Source organism: Pongo abelii, chromosome 12 (assembly GCF_028885655.2).
Source record: "Pongo abelii isolate AG06213 chromosome 12, NHGRI_mPonAbe1-v2.0_pri, whole genome shotgun sequence".
In the NCBI taxonomy this organism is placed as follows: domain Eukaryota; kingdom Metazoa; phylum Chordata; class Mammalia; order Primates; family Hominidae; genus Pongo; species Pongo abelii.
Genome location: NC_071997.2, coordinates 78577014 through 78604548, shown reverse-complemented (window position 1 = coordinate 78604548; position 27535 = coordinate 78577014). Strand labels below are relative to the sequence as shown.

At 39.0% G+C, this 27535-nt stretch overlaps 1 protein-coding gene across 5 annotated transcripts in view; it reads left to right on the top strand.

Annotated features, from left to right (window-relative positions):
* Nucleotides 1-26678, top strand: part of ERLEC1 (endoplasmic reticulum lectin 1) — a 39610-nt gene extending 12932 nt beyond the window's left edge. For 2 of the 5 annotated variants that reach the window (XM_054546000.2, XM_054546003.2), the window contains exons 7-14: nt 1400-1623; nt 1716-1845; nt 8287-8448; nt 9201-9260; nt 12919-13043; nt 14358-14435; nt 14674-14749; nt 26138-26678. In XM_054546000.2, coding sequence (XP_054401975.1) covers nt 1400-1623; nt 1716-1845; nt 8287-8448; nt 9201-9260; nt 12919-13043; nt 14358-14435; nt 14674-14749; nt 26138-26464 — 1182 coding nt within the window. In that variant the 3' untranslated portion in view covers nt 26465-26678. 5 annotated transcript variants of the gene reach the window in all.
* Nucleotides 26679-27535: the final 857 nt, after the last annotated feature.

The following is a 27535-nucleotide window of genomic DNA, read 5'->3' as shown; positions in this document are numbered from 1 at the left end:
CCAGTTTATAAGCCAGACACTGCCAGACATGTAACAAAAGCTAATGTTTAATTCTTCCAAAAACCTTTTAATATACAGTCATGAATCGCTTAGCAGTGGAGGTGCATTATGAGAATTATGTGGTTAGGTGATTTTATCATTGTGCAAACATAATAGAGTGTACTTACATAAACCTACATGGTATGTGTATTTTTATTTATATTTTTTTCCCATAGAAAACCAAGTTCACAGTACCATTACTGAATACCAGTCATTTCTGCTACCGCAATGCCAATATCAAATATGATATATCAGATTTCTGATATATGCTCCATTACAATCTTATGGGGCCATTGTCTTATATAAGGTCCATTGTTGACCAAAACATCATTATGCAGTGCATGACTGTATATTATTATTCTACTTTTACAAATGATAAAAACTGAAATTTATTCAAAGCCATAAATCTAGTAAATTTAAAGCTTGGATTTGAACCTAGGATTTTCTAATTTCAGACACTAGCTTAAAAATCACATACATATAAGGAAATCTCAAAACATTTTTTCTGAAAACATTTATTTATTGCTGGTTTCAGACATAGTGCTGATAGGGTACTAAAGTGATAGAAGATGAGATCCCTGCCTCCAAAGAGCTTGTTTGGTGATATTATTAACAGTGCCTTTTTAAAGTTCTTAGAGTAGATTTTTCTTGTGTTTATGTAGAGGAAAGTATAGGAGCTAACTTCTTAGTGATCCTTGTCTTCTCAGGTTCTATCCTTTATTCCTTCATTCCATGAAAATTTTTTAATTTGTCTTTTGCTGGCCTTGAGTATATTTATATAGGAGTTTACATGCTGGATAGTATTGCTGTTAATATTAAAAATGGGGAAGAAGAGTAAGTAGATTGATGAACCAGTCAGTATTGCATTTAAACTTCTGTTTTAGAATACTGTGTTTTACTATACAACCCTATTTTTTGGCAAATCAGCCTTCATACCTATCAAATCTAAACTCTAACATAGCCATTTACCGAGAGTTTAGAGAAGAAAGCTCTGAGCAGCCCAGTATAGTAAGTTTCTATATTTTATCTTAGTCTCTTTCTTTAGAACTGTTGAGAATAATTCATATTAATCATTATTTTATAGCCCTTTATGTAAATGTACATTTACTTAACATGTTAATTTTGGCACTAAATAATCTTTTTGCTGTATTAAACTAGCTCTGAAAATACATATTTGCTCAAATAAAAACTTACGAATCAAAATAATATTAGAGGGAGAACTTAAAATATAGAAATGTTACCTTTCAGTTAATTAGTAAAATGTAGTTTTCTTCCTTTCAGAATAATAAGTTCCTCTCCCACCCCCAGTCCCATCTCCATGTCTAATGAAAAGTCTGTCTTATATTCTTTTTTTTTTAAGATTCCCACTAAAAATATCGAAGGTCAGATGACACCATACTATCCTGTGGGAATGGGAAATGGTACACCTTGTAGTTTGAAACAGAACCGGCCCAGATCAAGTACTGTGATGTACATATGTCATCCTGAATCTAAGCATGAAATTCTTTCAGTAGCTGAAGTTACAACTTGTGAATATGAAGTTGTCATTTTGACACCACTCTTGTGCAGTCATCCTAAATATAGGTAGGATGTGCATTTAATATTTTAAACATAAAATGCACACATGCTTTAAAGTGTTCTGTGCATAGCTTTAATGCTTTGTTCCTACTGAATAGGTTCAGAGCATCTCCTGTGAATGACATATTTTGTCAATCACTGCCAGGATCGCCATTTAAGCCCCTCACCCTGAGGCAGCTGGAGCAGCAGGAAGAAATACTAAGGGTGCCTTTTAGGAGAAATAAAGAGGTATGAGAATTGTCTAATGATAGCTTTTTGGTGCTTCATTTTTAAAATTTCAGAGCATATGTCAATATTTTAATGATTTCTGTAGTATAATGGTAGTAGTTTATTTTACTGGCCCAACCTTTTGAATTTCATTTCTTTTCATTGATTTTAATCCTTTTCCTTATTCTAGTACTACTCAAACTATTTTAATATTCTCTTATATTCATAATTTCATAATATTTTAAAGTTTGACATCCTACTCATTATAATTTAATTTTTAGGTATTTGTCCCAGCTAACCCTCTTGAAAAAATAGACTAAAACCCTATCTCTGTCTCCTAATACATTATTAATTCTTCAGCTCACTGCTGCCCTTTTAACCACTTCTCTACACTGCCTCCCCATTTTCATATATTGTCTTCCATTTTCATCTGCCTACTGGGCATAGCCATATATACATTTTTAATAATCTCACACTCATCATTTTTTTCTCTTTCATGCTCACCCTTTTCTTGTCTTCTCCTGTGTTCTACCCAATTGACCAATTAGAAACCTAAGTCATTTTTCTTACCTGTATCTCTTCATTTATCTCTAACTCTAATCATTCACTAAAAGGTATCAGTGTTATCTTCTAAAGGCTTTTCAAATCCATCCTGTCATTAGTTCAGGACTTCATTATTTCCTGGAACCAGAAACTGGTCTCTTAACACATCCCCTTTCTAATTCTTCCCACACAGCTGATAAAATGCTCTTTCTGAAATCACCCTTTGATTATGTGTTTAATCTCTTGGTAGTTAACACATACTACATCTCAGGATAGAATCATCACTCGTGTAATACATACCCCTTTGTGGTCTGATTTCAGCCTCATCTTTCATCACCATTCCCTTTATCCCAGCTGTTTTGAACAACTTAGAGTTTCTTAAAAGTACCACGGAGTTTCGCTCTGTCACCCAGGCTGGAGTGCAGTGGCATGATCTCGGCTTACTGCAGTCTCCGCCTCCCGAGTTCAAGCAATTCTCCTGCCTCAGCCTACCAAAGTGCTGGGATTACAAGCGTGCGCCACCTCACCCAGCCCTCCTTGACTTTCAGTATACTGTTTTCTTCTTCTCTTGCATTGTCCCCTCCCACACCTTCTGCTCATGAACTTCTGCTTATGCTTGAAGATGTGATTCCAATGTTACTTCCTTTGGAAATGAGCCAAAACTTCCAGTGGATTAACCCAGGAAGAGATAACTACTTCCTCTTCTGTGGTCTTGTATTTCATTCAGTCCTCCATCATAGCACTTACATGACTAAGACTGGTTGTTTTACCTATGGGTGTTTCATTAAACCAGAAGGCAGAAGAAACTAACACTTGGCTGCAAAGCTTGTTTCTTCGCTTCCGCTTGAGTACTTCTGCAAAAATATTACTGGACTCTTTGTGCATGTTGTGACCAACACTGTCATTCTGATAGGAGGAAAATGTGATTAATTCCACAGTTTAATTTGAAATGTTATATTAAAAGATTTGGGCTAGAATTCTCTTCTGGTCTTCCTTTTGATAGTAAAGTATACTGGCACATACTTAAAAGTTAGCTCAATCAAAATGCTTCATAAATCCCAGCTTTCATTACTCTTCAAGGAAAAAATGCCAGTTTACTTCTCTTTAAATAATGTGTTTAGTCTGGGCATGGTGGCTCATGCCTATAATCCTAACACTTTGGGAGGCCGAGGCAGGAGGATTGCCTGAAGCCAGGAGTTCAAGACCAGACTAGGCAACTAAAACCCTGTCTCTACAAAAAAAAAAAAAATCAGCCAGTGATATAAAAGTCGTGATAGTGTATAGCTGTAGTCCCAGCTACACAGCTGGCTGAAGTGGGAGGATCACTTGAGCCCAGGAATTCAAGGTTGCACTCAACCTGGGTAAAAAGAGTGAGACCCTATCTCAAAATTAATTAATTAAATAATAGGTTTAATCTGCCAGTTGAGAAAAATTGAATTTTTTAAAGCTGCAGCTGATAATGCTTTAAAAATATTTAGCATAGGCCAGGCACATGGCCCACGCCTATAATCCCAGCACTTTGGGAGGCCGAGGCAGTCAGATCACTTGAGGTCAGGAGTTCAAGACCAGCCTGGCCAACATGGCAAAACCCCATCTCTACTAAAAATACAAAAAAATTAGCCAGGCACGGTGATACACACCTGCAGTCCCAGCTACTCGGGAGGATGAGGCACAAGAATGGCTCGAATCTGGGCAGCGGAGCTTGCAGTTAGCCAAGATTGCACCACTGCACTCCAGCCTGGGTGACAAAGCGAGACTCCGCCTCAACAAAAAATGAAAATAAAAAAATAAAAATACTCAGCATTTTTTTTTAAATTTCTAATTTTTGTGGGTACATAGCAGGTGTATATATTTATGGAGTACATGAGATATTTTACATATACTCTTTGGTTGTTGTTGTTGTTGTTTTTGAGACAGAGTTTCACGCTTTCCCCTAAGTTGGAGTGCTGTGGCGCATTCTTGGCTCGCTGCGGCGCAATCTTGGCTCACTGCAACCTCCATCTCCTGGGTTCAAGTGGTTCTTGTGCCTTGGCCTCCTGAGTAGCTGGGACTATAGGCACGTGTCACCATGCCCAGCTAATTCTTATATTTTTTTAGTAGAGACGGGGTTTTGCCATGTTGCCCAGGCGGGTCTCGAACTCTTGGCCTCAAGTGATCTGCTTACCTCGGCCTTCCACAGTGCTGGGATTACAGGCATGAGCCACCACATGTGGCCGGGTACGTGAGATATTTTGATACAGATATGCAGTGCATAATAATCACATCTTGGAGAATGAGGTATCCATCCCTTCAAGCATTTGTCCTTTGTGTTACAAACAATCCATTTATACTCCTTTAGTATTATTGACTATAGTCACCCTGTTGTTCTATCAAGTAGTAGGTCTTATTCATTCTAAGAGGTTTTTTTGGTACCCATTAACCATCCCCACCTCCTTCACAACTTCCCACTACCCTTCCCAGCCTATAGTAACCATCCTTCTACTCTCTATCTCCATGCATTCAATTGTTTTGATTTTTAGATCCCATAAATAAGTGAGAACATGGGATGTTTGTTTTTCCGTGCATGGCTTATTTCACTTAACGTAATGATCTCCAATTCCATCCACGTTGTTGCAAATGACAGGATCTCTTTTTTTTTTTTTGGAGATGGAGTCTCACTCTGTTGCCCAGGCTGGAGTGCAGTGGTGCGATCTCTGCTCACTCCAACCTCCAACTCCTGGGTTCAAGTGATTTTCCTGCCTCAGCCTCCTGAGTAGCTGGGATTACAGGCACCCACCACCACGCCCGGCTAATTTTTGTATTTTTAGTAGAGATGGGGTTTCACCATGTTGGGCAAGCTGGTCTCGAACTCCTGACCTCAGATGATCTGCCCATCTCGGCCTCCTAAAGTACTGGGATTACAGACATGAGCCACCGCACCCAGCTACAGGATCTTATTCTTATTTATTGCTGAATAGTACTCCATTGTGTATATGTACCCTTTTTTTAATTAATTTTTTTTAGTAGAGAAGGGGTCTTGCTATGTTGCCCAGGCTGGTTTCGAACTCCTGAGCTCAAGCATTCCTCCTGCCTTGGCCTCCCAAAGTGCTAGGATTACAGGTGTGAACCACTGCAGCTGGACGACCCTACATTTTCTTTATCCATTCATCTGTTGATGGACACTTAGGTTGTTTCCAAATGTTGGCTGTTGTGAACAGTGCTGCAGCAAACATGGAAGTACAGATATCTCTTTAGTATACTGATTTCTTTCTTTTGGGTGTAGACCCAGCAGTGGGATTGCTGGATCTTATAATAATTCTATTTCTAGTTTTTTGAGAAAGCTCCAAACTGTTCTGTATAGTGTTTGTACTAATTTACATTCCCACCAACAGTGTACAAGGGTTACCTTTCCGCACATCCTGGCCAGCATTTCTTATTGCCTGTCTTTTGGATAAAAGCCATTTTAACTGGGGTCAGATGATATCTCATTGTAGTTTTGATTTGCTTTTCTCTGATGATCAATGATGTTGATACTTAGTATCTTTAGGGTACATGTGCCATATGAAAATCTTAGGTGATACTGTAGGATGAGTAGTTAGTTAAAACTGATATCTTTATTTCAGAATCACTTTTTCATAAATATGTTAAACATAACTTTTCTTTTGAAAATGTATATTTAGCATATGGTTTGCCTCTTTAGTGTGGGTCAGCCTTTCCCATACAGATAAACACTTTTTTTCTTTTATAAACAAAAATATAAATCTGGCTATCAGAGTTTTGGTTTGATGTTCTGTGATGTTCTGCCTATTATATTAATTTAGAGATTACTGGACTATTAGGAGTCCATGTAATGAATTTTCTACTCTATTATATAAACTACCATCCTATTTTTATTAGAATAATTTTCCTTAAAAATGAAAATGGATGTTCCGTCCAGAAGTAGTAGTAATAAAGGGTCATGCTTCTATTCTTGCCACCTCTTCCCCTTATCTCAGCTGCAGGTTTCACTATGCAGCATTATTGTTTTTCTTCATTAACCTTAATAGAGGTGTCATGTATTCCCAGGTTATTAGTTTAGTCTATTAGACCCTCACTCCTTTGAAGTAATGGCTATATTTGCCTCATTTTTAATACTCAGCATCTAAAATAATGCCAAAATATAGTAGGCTCTGTATGTGGAAAAAGGTATACAACAAAGTTCAGAGACCTTTCAAAAAATAAGACAGCATCTTGACAGTCCTTGTTCTTCCTAATTTTGGGAGGAAGAGAGAAGGTCATTGCTTTCTGGAGTAACCGTCCAGTGACTCATAGAAGCAAATAGTGAAATAGAAGCAAAAGAACCATAGCTGGTTAACGGTAACTACAACAAGTGAAAAAGGAGACATAGTATCCACCATATATTTATTGGAAACCCATATACTGTCTAATTTTTATAAATCATTCATTCATTTGTAATCGGTGCACTCACTTTTTAAATTCTGGTCTAGATTCATTTCTTTGCCAGTCAATACCCATTTAACCACCAGATCCTAATTTTTTAACCTCTTTAATAATAATTACCCTTTTCTCTACATCCAACCCTGTCACTCCCTTACTTTAGATTCTCTTCATCTCTCACCTGGGTTACTGTAACTCCTAACTTGACTCTCTTCCTCTAGATTTGTCCCTGCTATTCCTTATTCCTTGGCACTGCTGAAGTAATACTTAAAAATATCATCACAGCACATCTTTGCCTAAATCCTATAAAATGATGTCCAAATCTCTCAGCATTTAGTTTTCTACCATATAGCACCTTCTTCTCTCTTTAGTTTTAAATATCATACCCCCACATCTTTGGTTTTACCTCTTCCTCAAGTCTATATGCATATATACACACATAGTCACAGAACACACAGATAAACACATAAATCACAAATTATTATTCAAGTTTCAAGAATTGATTAAGGGTTTTTCTCTTTGTGAAGTCTTCATATTTCATTTCTTGGTCAAAGCCTATTTGAGCCAGCTCTTCCTCTGTGAGTCTACTGTCCTCTGTGCCCTTATTGCCTTTTTTTTTTTTCTTTGTTTTGAGACAGAGTCTCACTCTGTCACCCAAGCTGGAGTGTAGTAGTGTGATCTCAGCTCACTGCAACCTCCACCTCCCAGGTTCAAGAGATTCTCATGCCTCAACCTCCCGAGTAGCTGGGATTACAGGCATGCTCCTGTTACATTTTAATAATTGTAACTAATATTCATATTTATTCGAACCCAGCTCTCTTTACCCTGTTTGTTATTCTTTCTTTACCCTTAGTGACCACATTTTCCAAAACCAAATGTAGGGACATAGAGCTTAGCAAGTAGCAAAGTACTTATTAAGAATAATGAGACAAGGTTGGGCGCGGTGGCTCATGCCTGTAATCCCAGCACTTTGGGAGTCCGAGGTGGGCAGATTACCTGAGGTCAGTATGAGACCAGCCTGGCCAACATGGTGAAACCCCATCTGTACTAAAAAAAATAATAATAATACAAAAAAAAAAAAAATGCCAGGCGTGGTGGCAGGCTCCTATAATCCTAGCTACTTTGGAGGCTGAGGCAGGAGAATTGCTTTAACCCAGGAAGCGGAGGTTGCGGTGAGCTGAGACCGCACCAGTGCACTCCAGCCTGGGTGACAGAGCAAGACTCCATCTCAAAAAAAAAAAAAGAATAATGAGACAAAGTATATGAAATGGAAATTAACCCTTCATGTTTAGGATGGTCCTAACTGATAGATGGAACTAACATTTGTCTAGAGCTTTCTCTATGCTAAGTGCTGCAAAGTCCATTATCTTAAAGTGTATTAAAAGCAAGTGGACAATTTATTTTTCAAATTTCCTGCAGTTTAAAAATAATAACTTAAGCCATAACTGAAAAAAAAAATTAAGTGTGGCATGGAAACCCTTAAATGTGTGTGTTTAATTTTAGGAAGATTTGCAATCAACTAAAGAAGAGAGATTTCCAGCAATCCACAAGCCCATTGCTATTGGCTCTCAGCCAGTGCTCACTGTTGGGACAACCCACATATCCAAATTGACAGATGACCAACTCATAAAAGAGTTTCTTAGTGGTTCTTACTGCTTTCATGGGGTGAGAAGTAAATCTTCAGTTTAAATATTTATTTTACAACTTTACCTGCCAGGTATGGTCAGTGGGCATCAGCAGCACTGAAAATAATTTTTCTATAGAGAAATGACAGGATCCTTTCATCCCCAAAGAACATTTTCTTTTTGCAGTCTCATACCCCCATGTCTCTGTAATCTAATCCATAGCTTTTATGTTCTGTTTATTTCACAAGGTAAAAATTTGACCTTTTGTCTGGCAATCATATGTGATTCTGGTTGATTGCTAGAATGAGCATGTGATTGTATATCCCAAATTTTGGTTATGTAGCAATCACATTTCAAACTTGAATTAACATCTCCCTTTAAAAAAAAAATTAGAGACAGGGTCTCACTATGTTACCCAGGCTGATCTCAAACTCCTGGGCTCAAGCAATCATCCTGCCTCAGCCTCCCAAAGTGCTGGGATTACAGGCGTGAGCCACCGCACCTGGCCAACATCTCCCTTTACAAAGTTAAAAATTTTGACCCTGACTATTAGTACTAGTGGGAAATACAGTTACTAGTGGAATTTTTGTTTTATTGTATTTAAAATTTTACCAAGACAGTGCATATTCTCTGTATTTGTCTTTAATTTTGCAGTAATGTTTTCTTTTAATATTCAACCATACTATTGCTTTTACAGGTTTTAAAAATGACATGTATTTCCATTACTATCATGTGGCATTATTGAGAAAGGCCCAGTTCTTAACTTGATCTAATATGTTTTCTTTTTTTTAGGGTGTCGGTTGGTGGAAATATGAATTCTGCTATGGCAAACATGTACATCAATACCATGAGGTATAGAATAGCATTTCTCTATCATTCTACCACTAGATGGTTTAAAGTTTAAGACTCTGCTGTAGGAAAAAGGGGGAATGGTATAACTTTTAATTATGAGATGATTATAATATGATTAGTATAATCAAAGTATCTCCAAATTTTGGAAAATGGAACACTTGGCGTTAACCAAATCGGTAACCTTAAAGTGATATTGCTTATTAATTACTCATATGCTTCTATTACTATGAGCCTAGTAGAATAATGAGCTGTTGTGGCTATACCTCTTTTGCTTTGATCAATAAATTAATTATTCTTATAACTTATCTTTAAGAAAATGAATTAGCTGGGAGTGGTGCCTCATGCCTGTAATCCTAGCTACTCAGGAGGCTAAGGTGGCAGGATCATTTGAACCCGGGAGGCGGAGGAGGTTGCAGTGAACCAAGATCACAACACAGCACTCCAGCCTGGGTGACAGTGAGACTCCATCTCAAAAAATAATTAAGAAAATGAGGCCGGGCACAGTGGCTCACACCTGTATTCCCAGCACTTTGGGAGGCCAAGGTGGGCGGATCACCTGAGGTCAGGAGTTCGAAACCAGCCTGGCCAACATGGTGAAAACCTGTCTCTACTGCTAAAAATACAAAAATTAGCCAGGTGCATGCCTGTAATTCCATCTACTCAGGAGGCTGAGGCAGGAGAATCACTGGAACCTGGGAGGCAGAGGTTGCAGTGAGCCGAGATCACGCCACTGCACTCCAGCTTGGGCAACAGAGCGAGACTCATGTCTCAAAAAAGCGAGACTCCTCAAAAAACCAAACAAACAAAAAAAAGAACGAAAATAAATGATAAGATCATACATTATCGCTAGGGTTACAAAAATTGGGTAAATACAGCAAGTTTCTCAGCCAAAAGAATAACACACCCTGGGCCAGGCATAGTGGCTCATGCCTGTAATCCAAACACTCTGGCGGGCCAAGGCAGGAGGATCACTTGAGGCCGGGAGTTCAAGACCAGCCTGGGGCAACATAGCAAAACCCCATCTCTAAAAAAATTTTAAAAATTTTAAAAAAAGAAAATACCATATCATCTAAGCTTAAAATAAGTTTTAAGATTATACTTTTTGAGTTCTTATTCTTTTATTTATAATTTTATAACTCACCATATTCTCCCATACTTGAGCCAGCCTGCTTAAATTCTGAGGTTCAAGTTCCAATTATGTTATTTGTCCTACTTGTACTTTGTTTAGTAAAGTAAGCTGCTAGGTATTGCAGACAAGCTTTGATTAATGAATATGGACCTAGCTGCTTTAAAAGGCCATTTTCATTATCTAAAAAAGAAAATAATACCCAAAATAGAAAAGCGTATATTTGCCCACTCATAATGTTTTGAACTGATCTCAAATTCCAAGATAGATCATACTGGGACAGATTGTCAATTCACCTTCCACATTTAAATCTTCCAAAATGAATGAGGCATCCATAGACTAGGATGTGTTGGGTTTTTTTGTTTTGTTTTGTTTTGTTTTTCACTTAAACCTGAGAGGTTTCATTTAAGTATTCTTTCCATTTATTCCTGCTACTTTGCAGATGTTTGTTTTTTTAATAACAATACAGAAAAAGGATAAAGTACCATCGAAGTACAACCCTTATAATACCTGATGAGTTTCTTAATTAAAGAAATGTATGCCAGAAATTTTAAATGAGAAGTATCTGTCTCCTCTGCCATCATACCACTTCTCAAAAAAGTTTAACTACTGTTAACATTTTCATAGCCCGCCACAAGAAAAAAAATGCATATATATAGATGTTGGTATAACTTTTTTATTTATAGAGAAGGGATCATGCACTTAGTATCTTGGAGATTGCTCCATGTCAGCAACAATCGATTTCATTCTTTTCAGCAGATACAGAGGATTATGTCTGTACCACAGTGTATTTAACCAGACCTCTGCTAATGGACCTTTAAGTTGTTTCCAGTTTTTGCTGTGATATGTTTTAGTGAACATTTTTAAATAGTTCTGTTGGTATACTTTTGTAAGTATATTCATAAGGGACATTTCTATCAACATACTTCCTTGGTCAAAGTATCTGCATACTGGAAAATTGCCTTCCAGAGTTAGACCAGTTTACACTCCCATAAACAATGGCTACATTCCTATATACTTGCCAACACTAGGTTTTACCAAACTTATTTTAGCCAAGGTTGTATAACCTGGAAGTTTCTAGGGAACTCTTTTAGGTGTTTAGAGAGATACTAAAAATAATAGTAACTAGCAAATAGGGTGCTTACTGTATGCTAGGCACTATGTACTTTACACATATTAATTCTTTTAATATTCATAACAGCCTTAAGAAGTGGTTATTGTTATTCCAAGATGAGGAAACAGAAACAAAGGTTCAATAACTTGCCTAAAGTCAAATAGGTAGTAACTGGGGAAACTGGAATTCCAACCGAGGCAGTCTGGCTCCATATCCAACCTCTTAAAACACTTCACTTTGCTGCTCTAATTTCTGCCTATCCAGGAATTTAATCTAGTTGCTAAAAACAAATGTTATTAGCTGTCTCTTACATTAGGCACTAAGCTCCACTGGGCATTGGCCCTGCTTGTTTCCTTTGCCACCATAGGGGTTTGTTTTGTTTTGTTTTGTTTTGTTTTGTTTGAGATGGAGTTTTCCTCTTATTGCTCAGGCTGGAGTGCAATGGCGCAGTCTTGACTCACTGCAACCTCTGCCTCCCAGGTTCAAGCGATTCTCCTGCCTCAGCCTCCCAAGTAGCTGGGATTACAGGCATGCGCCAGCACGCCTGGCTAATTTTGTATTTTTAGTAGAGTAGTTTCTCCATGTTGGTCAGGCTGGTCTCGAACTCCCGACCTCAGGTGATTTCGCCCGCCTCAGCCTCCCAAAATGGTGGGATTACAAGTGTGAGCCTCCGCGCCCAGCCAGGGGTTTTTAATTCTACTAACCAGATATCTATTAGTGCCCAGCATGGTTGTCTGGCATACACTATGAAGAAAGAAATCAAAGGAATGCAAGGAGGTAGGAAGGAAAAGGAAGAAGAAAGAAGGAAGGATTTCCACATATAAGACAGTATATAGTTAGTGTTTAAAAAATAATAAAAGCAGAATGGGAAAAGGGGCTTCTGGACAGACAGTTCCAATAGAGAAATAAGTATGGTACCAAATGAATAGTGTAAAGATCAGTATAACATTGCATAGGATGAAGTTAGGCTGCAGTGGAAGAGACAGAGGCCAAAGATGTAATTAAGAATTGCAGTAGTATGTGATAGTATTATCTAGGTATGAGAGATTAAACTCTTGGTTGTGGGGTGAATTGCTGGCAGTGAAAAAGTAGAGGAAGAGTCTAAAGCTGAAAAATCTCCAGGAAAGAACTGATGGGACTGATCTGTAGAAGAGAAAAAGAGATACAAGAGCCAAAAATAACTACATTTAGAGCTAGCCTGACTAGAAATTAGTTATGTTATTCAGAGAAACAAGGAATAAAGAAGATAATGTGCTTAAATTTCCACTCATTGAATTTGACTGACATCATTACACCTATTAATATAGATATCCATTGTGCAGATAAAGACTAGCTTACAAGAAGGCCAGGTCATCAGCATAAATATCTACTTGATGATATCAAGCACACATTATCACAAATATTTTTTCCCGTATTAGGACAAGGATAGTGGGAAAACCTCTGTGGTTGTCGGGACATGGAACCAAGAAGAGCATATTGAATGGGCTAAGAAGAATACTGCTAGAGCTTATCATCTTCAAGACGATGGTACCCAGACAGTCAGGTAAAGATTCACTTTACTTGCCTTTGGAGCTAATTACTAGAATTTCTAAAACTCAAAATATTGAAAAACATAAAAATTCAAACATTTAAGTAAAATCCCTGGTTAGTTTTTTTCAAGGGTTATCTTTTAGGTTAGTTTTCTTTTCTTGGGGAAGCAACACAGTGTAATAGTTCAGAGCACAGTCCCTGGAGTCAGACTACCTGGATTCAAATGCTGGCTCATCACTTCCTACCTTAGAGAAATTACATCATCTTTTTTATCTCTCACTTTTGTTGTCTAATGGTATTTGCCTCATATGATTATTGTGTCATTTAAGAGGTAATTTATGTAAAAGAGAATGCCTGGCAATAGCATGCAATAAACCTGGGCTGCCGCCCTTAACAATGGCGGTGATACATTAATGAGAGTGGCAGTGGTGTTAGTAACTGGCTCAATTCTGCCAAAACTGAGGCTGTTTTTTAAAAACTACCTCACATCTCTTTTAGGATATATGAGTATATCTTGTCAAAACACCAGTAAGTTAATCTCATTTCCCAAGAATAACTACGCATTAGCTTTTCTTGCAGACTCTTACTCAGTATGTTTTCAATTATTCTTTCTTGTTCCTTCTTGGGTATTAACCTTTTCCTTCCTAAAACATGATTTGGATTGTTTTCAGTGTGTACTGACTTTTCGGGCTGATCAAAGTCAAAGTCAGCAAAATTAAAACATAGACATTTAATTATTATACTAAACAGATTGATTTTTCTTATCCTTGTAGGTATATGTTTTATGTGAAAACAGTTTGTGGTATCATGTGCAATATATGTTGAAGCATGAGTGTTAGACTGGTAAAATGAAGCTTTTCTTTGGATCCTGCTCATTTGAGATTGACAGTTTGGCCTAGGCTTTGTCTTCTATACTACAGTGCCTAACGAACAGTATTTTAATGGGAGTAGCTTGATGGAGGACGGAAGCAAAGAACTGTTTCACAAAACAATATAGTGGGCTAGGGAAATTGATAACTTTAAAACAATTTTTTAAAGGAATCTAACCAAAATTATTTGTATACAAATAAATAATATGCAAGTTGAAAATAATTATTATTAACTAAGCCAGTATGAAGTATCTCTCTCTTATATTCTCTTTATAGAATCCAAGAGAATGCCTCTGTGAGATAACCCTAAAAATATTTTTTTAAGGAATATTTTATAGTCAGGTTTTTTTTAACTAATGCAAAACTGATCCCTCTAACCATCTTCTCACCCTACCCATTACAATTATTCTATTAGCGAGATTTTAGTTTAATAAAACTTGTGTGTTTCTCTGATTCAGGATGGTGTCACATTTTTATGGAAATGGAGATATTTGTGATATAACTGACAAACCAAGACAGGTGACTGTAAAACTAAAGTAAGTTAGACCATCAAATCATGCTGTATGCCTTTGTCTTTTAACTGCTTCCTATGGACAAAAGTTTTATGTAAACCGTATAATTATGAATAATATGAAAGTATACCATTTAAATTATTGGTAAAATTATATTAAATCATACAGGGTCCACTTGAATGGGATTTTTAAGAGTACAGTTATTAACAGTGATCTTACTTTAAATGATTTGGGCAGTACCTTAAAGTTCTCTCTGTTTTAGGTGTAAAGAATCAGATTCGCCTCATGCTGTTACTGTATATATGCTAGAGCCTCACTCCTGTCAATATATTCTTGGGGTAAGTTAAAAAAAAATAATCAAAAATTCAATTTTGAGCCATGTTTTAATTTTTTTTTCTTTTTTTTCTTTTTTTTTTTTTGAGACAGAGTCTTGCTCTGTGGCTCAGGCGGAGTGCCGTGGCATAATCTTGGCTCACTGCAACCTCTGCCTCCCAGGTTCAAGCAATTCTTCTGCCCCAGCCTCCCAAGTAACTGGGATTACAGGTGCACACCACCATGCCTGGCTAATTTTTGTATTTTTAGTAGAGACGGAGTTCCACCATGTTGGCCAGGCTGGTCTGAAACTCCTGACCTCAGGTGATCCACCCGCCTCAGCCTCCCAAAGTGCTGGGATTACAGGTGTGAGCCACCATGCCTGGCCACCATGTTTTAATTTTTTGCATTAAGTTTAGGAAGGACCTTCAGTAGTCTCCACGGCTTAATGTGGCCCACATACCACTCGTGTAATAGTTGACATGGTTTTTTTTGACATTTTTTATTGAGATATAATTTATATGAAATAAAATCCACAGATCTTAAGTGTTGAGCATGATAAGTTTTAACAATTATATACACCCATGTAACTATCACCCAAAACAAGGTATGTCACTGCAGAAAGTTCTATCATACTCCCTTCCAGTAAACACCCCTTAGCCTTGCTCAAAGATACCCATTTCTGATTTATGACATTGTAGATTAGTTTTGTCTCTTTTTTGGATTCCACATGAATGGAATCATATAGTGTATAATATTTCTGTACCTGAACTCTGACTCAGTGTAACACTTTTTGTTTGGTGGTGTTTTGTTTAGTTGATTTTTTTTCTATTGATACATAGTATTTGTATATGTTTACAGGTTACATATGATACTTTGTTACATCCATAGAATATGTAGTGATACAGTCAGGGTATTCAGAATATTCATCACCACAAGCATTTATTGTTTCTATGTGTTGAGAACATTTCAGGTCTTCACTTCTCAACACATCTTAACAGAGGTCTGGATATTAACTCTTTGTATATGTATTGCACATATTTTTTTCTCCGTCTGTGGCTTGCCTATTCGTTTTTCTTTCTTTCTTTTTTTTAATAGAGATAGGGTCTCACCATATTGGCCATGCTGGTCTCAAACTCCTGGACTCAAGCAATCCTCCCACCTTTGCCTCCCAAAGTGCAGGGATTATAGGCATCATCCACGACACAGGCTGGAATGCAGTGGCACAATCTTGGCTCACTGCAGCCTCTGCCTCCCACGTTTAAGCAATTCTTGTGCCTCAGCCTTCCAGGTAGCTGGGACTACAAGCATGCACCACTATGCCTGGCTGATTTTTGTTTGGGTTTTGGTTTTTTTTTTTTTGAAATGGAGTCTCACTCTGTCACCCAGGCTGGAGTGCAGTGGCATGATCTCGGCTCACTGCAACCTCCGCCTCCTGGGTTCAAGCGATTGTCCTGCCTCAGCCTCCTGAGTAGCTGGGATTACAGGCATATGGTAACATGTCCGGCTAATTTTTGTATTTTTAGTAGAGACAGTGTTTCACCTTGTTGGCCAGGCTAGTCTCGAGCTCTTGACCTCAAGTTATCTGCCCGCCTCGGCCTCCCAAATTGCTGGGATTACAGGTGTGAGCCACCCGCACCCAGCCCCATTTTCTTATTAATGTCTTTTGGTGAACGAAAAATTTTTATTTCGTGAAATTCAATTTATCATTTATTCCTCTTTAATAGCTAACGCTTTTTGTGTTCTAAGAAATTTTTACTACCCCAAAATCATGAAAATATTCTCCTATATTTCCTTCTAAAGACTTTATGATTCTACCTTTGATTATCTAATGCCTAAATGTGGTTTTCTCTGTATTTATCTTGCTTGGAGTTCACTGAGCTTCTTGGATTTGTGGGTTGATATATTTTATCAATTTGGGGAAATTTTTGGACATTGTCTCCTCAAAGATTTATTCTGCTCCATTCTTTTTCTCCTCTATTTCTGATACTCCAATAAGACATGTTAGTATAAAATTGTCCCAGAATTTCAGACACTCCTTTATTCCCACTTTTTTTCCTTTGTTTTGATTTGGGTCATTTCTATTAAGCTGTCTTCAAACTTGTTAATTCCTCTGCTGTGTCCAGTCCATTGAATGAATTTATCACTGATGTATTTTTTATCTCTTAACATTTCCACTTGGTTCTTTTTTTGTTGTTGTTTTTTATTTTTATTTTTATTTTTGAGACAGAGTCTCACTGTGTCACCCAGGCTGGAGTGCAGTGGCGCAATCTCGGCTCATTGCAACCTCCGCCTCCAGGGTTCAAGTGATTCTCCTGCCTCAGCCTCCCCAGTAGCTGGGACTACAGGTATGTGCCACCACGCCCGGCTAATTTTTTGTATTTTTAGTAGAGACGGGGTTTCACTGTGTTAGCCAGGATGGTCTCGATCTTCTGCGCTCACGATCCGCCCGTCTCGGCCTCCCAAAGTGCTGGGATTACAGGCATGAGCCACCGCGCCCAGCCTCCACTTGATTCTTTTTTATCTTTACTGAAATTTCCTATCTGGTCATACATGTTTTCTTCATCATGTTTATTATAATTATTATAACATTTGATAATTTCAACATCTGTTCCATCTTTGGGTTACATTTTTCTTTACCTTTCATTTTAAATACACTTAATTATTTTGCCATAATGTTCTATCATTTTTGTTGTATAAGAGCTATGTATTCCTCTCTTACTCCTGTCCTTTGTTCCTTTTCCCTCCCCCGCTTGTTTAAAAATATTTTCTCCACCTATCTCATATTCTGTATGGATGACTAAAAGTTGTTTTTCAAGAAGCTTAATTTGTAGAAATAATGTTGGATGTTTATCTAAAACAAGGACTCATGCTTCTAGCAAATATAACTACATGTATCCATTCAGCAGAATAGTACTGAAAAGTATTCAGCTTAGCAACTTTTTAATGGCTTTGTTGTTCTTCTTTAGGTTGAATCTCCAGTGATCTGTAAAATCTTAGATACAGCAGATGAAAATGGACTTCTTTCTCTCCCCAACTAAAGGATATTAAAGTTAGGGGAAAGAAAAGATCATTGAAAGTCATGATAATTTCTCTCCCACCGTGTCTCATTATAGAGTTCTCAGCCATTGTACCTCTTCTAAAGGATGGTATAAAATGACTCTTAACCACTTTGTGAATATATATGTGTATATAAGAGGTTATTGATAAACTTCTGAGGCAGACATTTGTCTCGCTTTTTTTCATTTTTGTTGTGTCTTATAAACTGATTATTTTTCTTTGCTTGGATACTGTGATTCCAAAATAAATCTCATCCAAGCAAGGTAGAGTCCAGCCTAATCAAATGTCATAATTGTTGTACTTATTGAAAGTTTTTAAATAATAGATTTATTATGTAAATTATAGTATATGTAAGTAGCCAATGAAGTAAAGATCATGAAGAAAGAAATTGATAGGTGTAAATGAGAGACCATGTAAAATATGTAAATTCTAGTACCTGAAATCCTTTCAACAGATTTTTATATAGCAACTGCTCTCTGCAAGTTGTTAAACTAGAAACTGGGCACATGGTAGAGGCTCACATGCGAGTTGTCCTCACCCTTGTTAATCTCAAGAAACTCTTATTTATAATAGGTTGCTTCTCTCTCAGAACTTTTATCTATTTCTTTTTTCTTCTTATGAGTATGTTTACTCTCAGAGTATCTATCTGATGTAGACAGTTGGTGATGCTTGTGAGACTCAGAATGGTTTACTCTAACAAAACACTGTGCTGTCTATCCCTTGTACTTGCCTACTGTAATATGGATTTCACTTCTGAACAGTTTACAGCACAATATTTATTTTAAAGTGAATAAAATGTCCACAAGCAGTGTTGTCATGTAGTCAATGGCAGATTATTAAATTCCTTTATTTTTTTCATTATCCTGTTGTACACATTTTAAACATACATATCTGAACAAGAACAGAAAAGGGCCAGAAAAGTCTTTTCGTTCTTTTTAGTAGTTCTGGCCAAAGATAGTTTAAGAAAAGGCTAATATAATTGACTATTTTAGGGTTATTTGTAGATTTTAGTAGGAAGCAGCACATAGAGCATGAACTTTGAATTCAGACCTAGGTCAAAATCCTTTTTTTTTTTCTCTCTCTCTCTCTCTACCCAGAGATGGGGCTGCTCAGGCTGCTCTGAACCCCTGGGCTCAAGCAGTTTTCCCACCTCAGCCTCCCAAATAGCTGGGACTACCAGGCACACGCCAATAAGACCAGTGCAAAATCCTCTCTTTAACTTACTGTGTACAAGATAGGAAAAACCAAACACTTATACCCAGTACAGCACAGAACACTAGGTCACCAAAATGTGTGGTTTTTCTTCCTCATGCCAACCAATTTTCTGACACCAGCTGGGTGTCCTACAATTGAGTTCAATTCTGATACTCGTCTACTTGGAGTTGACATCAGACCCCACAAGTAAAGGGCTCAGTTGCACAACACTGCTTCCACTTACTTCAGATGCCAATTGCAAGTCTGGGCATCTAGTACTTTTGACCAACCAGCTATAAATCAGGGGTTCCATGACTCCCTTCTCGGGTTTAATAATATGCTAGAATGCCTCACAGAATTAAAGGAAACAGTTTACTTATGTTTACCAGTTTATCATAAAGGATACAACTCAGGAATGGCCAGATGGAAGAGCTGCATAAGGCAAGGTATGGCGGGGGTGGGAGGCAAGGGGCTGCCTGCAGACCTTCTAGGCTTCCTCTGGGCGTGCCACTCCCCCAGCACTAGGTTCGGGAACCTAGAAGCTCAGCAGATCCCAAGAGAGGTTTGTAGAGTTTGATTTTCAGACCCCCCTCTCCCTTTCTTTCCCCGAGGTCAGTAGGTGGGGCTGAAAGTTCCAACCAGCTATCAATCACTTGGTCTTTGTAGTGAGCAGCCCCATCCTGAGGCTATCTAGGGGCTCCACCTAAGTAACCTCATTAGCATAAACTCTATCCAGCATAAATTATATCCAGATAGAGATAGGGTGATCAAAAAGGGCTCCTTAAAAGTAACAAGACACTCCCATTACCTGGGAAGTTCCTAAGGTTTTAGGAACTCTGTGTCAAGAACCTGAGACAAACACAGAATTTCTTACTATACCACATACTAGCTATGTGATCCTAGACATGTCAGCGAACGTCTTTGAGCCTCTCTTCCTCTTTTGTGGAGAGAATACTTACTTCATAAAGTGGTTATATCAGTGCATGAATTTTACTGTGTGTGAAAAGTCTTGTCCAATACTTGATACCAGTATGTGTTAACTTCCTTTTATTGTGTCTGTCTCCTGTTAAGAAGATCAAAGATCAAAGCCATTAAAATACTTTTTTTTTGAGATGAAGTCTCGCTCTGACAACCAGGCTAGGGGGCAGTGGTGCAATCTCAGCTCACCACAACCTCTGCCTCCTGAGTTCAAGCGATTCTCTTGTCTTGGCCTCCTGAGTAGCTGGGATTACAGGTGTATGCCACCATGCCCGGCTAGTTTTTGTATTTTTGTATAGATGGAGTTTGGCCATGTTGGCCAGGCTGGTCTCAAACCCCTGACCTCAAGTAATCTGCTTTCCTTGGCCTCCCATAAGGGCTGGGATTACAGGCATGAGCCATCATACCAGGCCAAAATTCATTTCTTTAATGAATTACAGAATCATATTTATTATATCAATGAGTTAAAATAATATAATTACCCTCATATTTAGTATAGGTGATAGGGGAGGGAGTTAAAAATTAGGTCAGTGCCAGAAGATACGTTGATAATATTTAGAACAAACTCTGTCTTAGAAGAGGGGGAAAAATGATCTTTTAAAAACTGTACTGGAATAGTTTACTAGGGAAGATTCTTAAAAACAGAATTCATTATTTCAAAATAAAAAAGATTTTATAAGAACGAGTCAGCCTTCTAGTTGAGTACACACCTAGCTACTCAGGCTGACGCTGGAAGATGGCTTGAGCCCAGGAGTTTAAGGCTGTAGTGCACTATGGCACCTGTGAATAGCCACTGCATTCCAGACTGGGCGACATGGCGAGACCCAGTCTCAACAACAAAATAGTTCTCTGTCTTGACTAACATAGCTCAAACTTCTTTGAGGGTAGGGGCTAGTCCAGGTAACTCCATATCTGTTTTAAATCTTGAGTCCCCTATCAGTAGTCTTTGAAGTCTCATCTGCTCCCCAGCTTACTTGCTGCTAACTCTGATACAATCATTCTGTATAAGCAGGCTGAATTGCTAACAGGCAAGGGAAATGGCTCAGCTATAACATGGCAGTGCATTTTGAGAAGTCTGTCACGTCTCTATTAAAGCCGGTGCTATCCCATACCTAAACCAGATTCTTTTTTTTTTTTTGAGATGGAGTCTCGCTCTGTCACCCAGGCTGGAGTACAGTGGCGCGATCTCGGCTCACTGCAACCTCCGCTTCCCGGGTTCAAACAATTTTCCTGCCTCAGGCTCCTGAGTAGCTGGGATTAAGGCACGTGCCACCATGTCCAGCTAATTTTTGTATTTTTAGTAGAGACAGGGTTTCACCATGTTGGTCAGGCTGGTCTCGAACTCCTGACCTTGTGATCCGCCCACCTCGGCCTCCCAAAGTGCTGGGATTACAGGCATGAGCCACTGCTCCCGGCCAACCAGGTTCTTAAGACAGGGCCTAAGAATCTGTATTTTAAATAAACATAACAAGGGATTCTCTTTGTTAAATAAATTCTCCAGTGATTGAGAATTGCTGATGGGGACTTCACTAACTACTAGCCTTCCTGTCTCCAGGTGAGGGTTTCAGGGAAATAATTAGTAGTTCATCTTTACAAGAAGGTTGTGACATGGAAACTTTTGTTGGGGTTTTGTTTTGTTTTGTTTTTTTCTGCTTTTTAAAATTTTACCTCTTTGAGAGGCTACTAGGTGGGGCTTGTAGCCCAGCCCTAGTTTGTTTGTTTGTTTGTTTACTTATTTGAGAGACGGTCTCACTGTGTTGCCGAGGCTGGAATGCAGTGGCACGGTCATGGCTCATTGCAGCCTCGACCTCTTGGCCTCAAGGGATCCTCCTGCCTCTGCCTCCTGAGTAGGTGGGACTACAGGCATGCACCACCACGCTTGGCTAATTTTTAAATTTTTGTAGAGACAAGGTCTCCCTACGTTCCCCAGGCTGGTCTCGAACTTCTAAGCTCAACCTCCTGCCTTTGCCTCCCAAAGTGCTGGGATTACAGGGGTGAGCCACTGCACTGGCCCCTAGTTTATAATCCTTGATTAAAGGGACACTGGCAACAAACTTTCTCAAAATTGAATAGTTATGTTTTGTGTACTATCCCCTATGAACTATCCTTTTCAATCAGTCTGCTACCCAAAGACCTAACCTGGTTTCTGACAATACTTAAGTACATAAGGTTTATGTACCTAAACCTAGTACATAATCAGGCCAAATTATTGACCCAGTGGCACCAAAGATCTAGCATTAAAGGACTTAAGCTAAACAAGAAAATAAAATTAAGACTGAATTTTGAATAATTAGGTTTTACAATCAGAGCTTCAAATGACAATACATATCAGCTACCCTAGAATGATTTTATTTTTTGTTACACGTTATTTTTTAGAGGCAGTGTCTCACTCTTTTGCACACGCTGGAGTGCAGTGGTGCAATCCAAGCTCACTGCAGCCTCAAACTTGTGCTCAAGCAATCTTCCACCCTCAGCTTCCCAAGTAGCTGGAACTGCAGGCATGCACCACCACGCTGGCCTCCTAGAATGATTTCAAACTCTTCCTAGTGTTAGGCAATTTTACTACCAGTGCTTGCCATGGTGGCATGGCTTAGAAGAAAATCCATTTCTTTTTCTTTTTTTTTTTTTTTTTTTGTTGTTGTTGTTGACCTGCTTCCTTTCTGACCTGGGCTGATTCACCCATCTTGAGCAATCTGGTGGTCCCTGGCTCCCCATTGCCATAGCACACTGAGGCCCAGAACTCGTGGGCTAAAGCCATCCTCCAGCTGCAGCCTCTTGGGAACTCAAGATGGGCGTCACCATGCTGGCTCTCTTTTTCTCACTTGTTTAGCAGGGGAGGTAAGGAACCCACTGCACACTCAAGAGCATGTTTTATCTCATATGCTGATAGTCTCAAACGTGGTTTCAGCAAGCAGGCAAGATGATGCATTGGGTTGTAGGAAGAACATATTAGAAATTCTATTAGTTTTTCATCTGTGAAAGATGTTAAGCCTCACTAATATATAATATGTGGTACACACAATAATTCATAAATCAGAAAGTCTTACGTCATAAAGCATCCTAAGAGTCGGTGTTACACGTTTGGAGGAGATGATGGGGATACCCTTCTTTATTTTTCACTTTTATCCTGTTACAGGATCATAGACTAAATTAATTACCTTTCAGAAAATGGAATTGTTAATCTAAATGTAAGCCTTAAGATCATATCTTGTCCGGGCGCGGTGGCTCACGCCTGTAATCCCAGCACTTTGGGAGGCCAAGGCAGGTCGATCACTTGAGGTTAGGAGTTCAAGACCGGCCTGGCCAACATAGTGAAACCCCGTCTCTACTAAAAATACAAAAATTAGCCAGGCATGGTGGCGCATGCCTGTAGTCCCAGCTACTCAGGGGACTGAGGCAGGAGAACCACTTGAACCTGGGAGGCAGAGGTTGCAGTGAGCTGAGATCTTGCCACTGCACTCCAGCCTGGGTGACAGAGCAAGACTCCATCTCCAAAAAAAAAAAAAAAAAAAAAAAAAAAAGATTTTATCTGGTGGATAACCAATCAGAATTATGATGTGGAGGTTAAAAGGTGACTTTCACCAGCCATGGTTCTAATCACTGAGGTTCTCAGATCTTGCAAGACTTCTCTTTTAGAAATAATATGGTAATGCCTTCTGCTGGGCACAGTGGCTCACACCTATAATCCTAGCACTTTGGGAGGCCGAGGCGGGCAGATCACCTGAGGTCGGGAGTTCAAGACCGGCCTGACCAACATGGCGAAACTCCATCTCTACTAATCATGGTGGTGCATGCCTATAATCCCAGCTACTCGGGAGGCTGAGGCAGGATAATCACTTGAACCCGGGAGGCAGAGGTTGTGGCAAGCCGAGATCGGGCCATTGCACTCCAGCCTGGGCAACAAGAGCGAAACTCCATCTCAAAAAAAAAAAAAAAAAAAAAGAAATAACACAGTAATGTCTTTTTTACAGTTATGGGGAAGAATGGCATGTTTTCCTGGTTAGCAGCCATTAGAGCCTACAGTTTAAAGACTGCTAGAATTCCACTTTTAATACGTGGAGAAAATAAATGCAAGCCTGACAGTCTCAAAATTAAAGTGGAAAGAAGAGCAAAATTATTAACAAATAAAATACAGAGCTTGAAGTATCTTGCATCCACAAATATTTGTAATTTTTTTTTTTTTTGAGACGGAGTTTTGCTCTTTTTGCCCAGGCTGGAGGGCAATGGCCCGATCTCGGCTTGCCACAACCTCCGCCTCCCGGGTTCAAGTGATTCTCCTGCCTCAGCCTCTGGAGTAGCTGGGATTACAGGCATGTGCCACCACGCCAGGCTAATTTTGTATTTTTAGTAGAGACGGGGTTTCGTCATGTTAGTCAGGTTGGTCTCAAACTCCTGACCTCAGGTGATCTGCCCACCCCTGCCTCCCAAAGTGCTAGGATTATAATAGTGAGCCACCGCATCTGGCCGCTATTTGTAAATTTTTAAGCGTTTTAGTATTTTTTACATTTGAAACAAAAAATGTTCACCAAAAGCAAGTAAATCAAGCAGGACTTTTGGAAACAGTAACCAACTCAATTACCAAAGATGTTTGTGAAACTAAAATAGTGCTAAAGATCTCACATCTAATCACATACTATATTATGTGTTTCAAATCTATTTTAATTTTTTTCAATCCTTTGCCACTACAGACAATGCCACACTAAATAATAATCTTTGCATGTCGTTTGACGTTTTTCCTAGTATCCCTGAAATAGATACTTTTTAAATTTTTATAGAGAGGGGGTCTTGCTATGTCGGTCAGGTTAGTTTTGAACTCCTGGCCTCAAGCAATCCTCCTGCCTCCGCCTCCCAAAGTGGTAGGATTGCAGGTGCCCAGCCTTCTAGGACCTTTTGATAGAAAGAATTGTGCTTTGCCTTGAATTTAAGAAAAAATACAACATAGCTTCCTATATATTTTCCTCAAGTACAAACATAACTTTTATTTTATAAATATATATTAAAAAATAAATTTACTTAAAAGTCCAGCAGTGTAGCCGGCTGTGGTGGCTCACACCTGTAATCCTAGCATTTTAGGAGGCCCATGCAGGAGGATTGCTTGAGCCCAGGAGTTCAAAACCAGCCTGGCCAACACAGCAAGACCCCATCTCTACAAAGATTACAAAATTAGCTGGGTGTGGTGGTGCGCACCTGTGGTGGCAGTTCCTCTGGAGCCTGAGGCTACAGGATTGTGTAAACCCAGGAGTTAGAGGCTGCAGTGAGCCAGGATTGTGCCACTGCACTCCAGCCTGGGTGACAGAGTAAGACCCTGTCTTTAAAAAAAAAAAAAAATTGAGGCCGGGCGCGTTGGCTCACGCCTGTAATCCCAGCACTTCGGGAGGCAGAGGCGGGCGGATCAGGAGGTCAAGAGATCCAGACCATCTTGGCCAACATGGTGAAACCCCGTCTCTACTAAAAATACAAAAATTAGCCAGGCGTGGTGGCGGGTGCCAATAGTCCTAGCTGTTCAGGAGGCTGAGGCAGGAGAATCGCTTGAACCCGGGAGGCGGAGATTGCAGTGAGCCAAGATCGTGCCACTGCACTCCAGCCTGGGTGACAGAGCAAGACTCTGTCTCAAAAAAAAAAAACAGTTGAACTAACTACTCCATGTGGCTGAGTCAGCATTTGAACCAATTCAGAGTCTATGTTTATAAATGTATGCCATATCGCTTCTCGGCCTTTCGGCTAAGATCAAATATAAATGAGTGCTATACTGCTTTTGCTTCACAGAAATGTCTTCTGCCTCATGCACCATTCTCTACTGTCATTTCCCACCTGAGAGAACACATGGAAGGGCTCAGCAAAATTCTCTGTAAAATGAGTACAGCGATTAATTTTGTCCTGGCAACATATGACACTCATTTTTCCCATATGTTATTTTTATTATGCTAACGCTATTCAAAAATCTGGCGAATAATTCATTAGTAAGATTAAAATGTCACCTTGGGAATTCTGGCTAGGTTACATGCCAAACCCTCTCTTCTTTGATAATCTTTTGGTGATGGTAAACAATGCAAGCACAATGCCAGTTATCTAGATCCAGATCATGGTTATGATTTAAATGACAGAATGATAATTCCTTCATCTTTTATGTATGGCTTTCTGTTTTGGAGTAAAGAATACATTTTATTTTTGTTTCTCCTCAGACTATGAATAAAAGTGACCCTCAACAAACATTTGCTGAAAAAATGAATGAACCCTCATCTTCTCTTAACCCACACCTTATAAAATCTTTCTCAACTACTCTAATTTTCCCTATTACTTTTTTTTTTTTAAAACTGATCCCTCTGTTCACTCTCAACACTCCTTTTTTTTTCAGTGTTTGGTGCTTTGAGGGGGAAAAAAATGTTCTTCAGTTTTACAATAGTTGGGAAAGAAAAAGGAACATTTTTATTGTTTTGTTTCATCTGTGTTCCTTTTCTCTTGGATTCCACATGGCATCATGTAATCAATTTTTTGCTGCCTTGCACTGATTGCTCATATGTTGCTTCTCCAAACTAATGATGTGAGTACAGTGTCTGTGTCTCCCTCCTCTGTGGCATATCCACCCCCTTCCATGAACTGAAAGCATTCCAATTCTGAGGCACTCTGAACTCTTCCATAAAAAGTGGCTATTTTCATGGCCTCTTCGCAAAGTGTAATTCTGTCTTCTCTTTCAAGTAATATTAATAAAACTAGTTTTTAAAATTTCTTTGACAAACATTGTTGCTAAAGCCAAACAAATGATCGAAAAGCTTTCACAAGCCCTTGCTAATGTGACGTAACTCTGACGCATTTACACAGGTTATGAAACTTGTCCTAGTACATTGGCCTCAGAAGACAGGCATAAAGCACTCTTTGTGAACTGCTTAGCTTTGTAAGGTCTATCTGGCACCTGAACAAGCAACATTTTGCAAAACATCAGGCTTTGCATGAAAATTCAGATTCCCACACTGAGAGTCCATTGAGAGATCTCCCACTCATTAGCATGCTACAAGGCCGCTGAAAGATCAGAGATGTCAAAAGGGCAAACCTTCACATAAACAGAACTCAGAGAAACAAACTGAACTGAACTTGGCATCAGCCAACTGTACGCATGAAAAAAAAAAACGTGTTTATTGGGATGAGAAGAAGGAAAATTCACTAATTTGTCTATATGCAACTAAGTGATATTTTTCCTTCGGTAAAATTAATTGCAAAGGCAGCCAGATGTGGTGGCTCCTGCCTGTAATCCCAGCACTTTGGGAGGCCAAGGTGGACAGATGACTTGAGCTCAGGAGTTCAAGACCAGTCTGAGCAACATGGCAAAACTCTATCTCTACAAAAAAATACAAAAATCAGCCAGAGGAGGTGGTACACATCTGTGGTCCCAGCTACTCGGGAGGCTGAGGCAGAAGGTTTGCTTGAGCCCCAGAAGTCGAGGCTGCAGTTAACTGGGATCATGCCACTGAATTCCAGCCTAGGCCACAGACTGAGATTCTGTCTCAAAAAATAAAAATAAAAATAATCTCAAAGGCATTAGACATAAAGCGATTGTCTATTAAATTATCTCTTGTGGAAAGTAA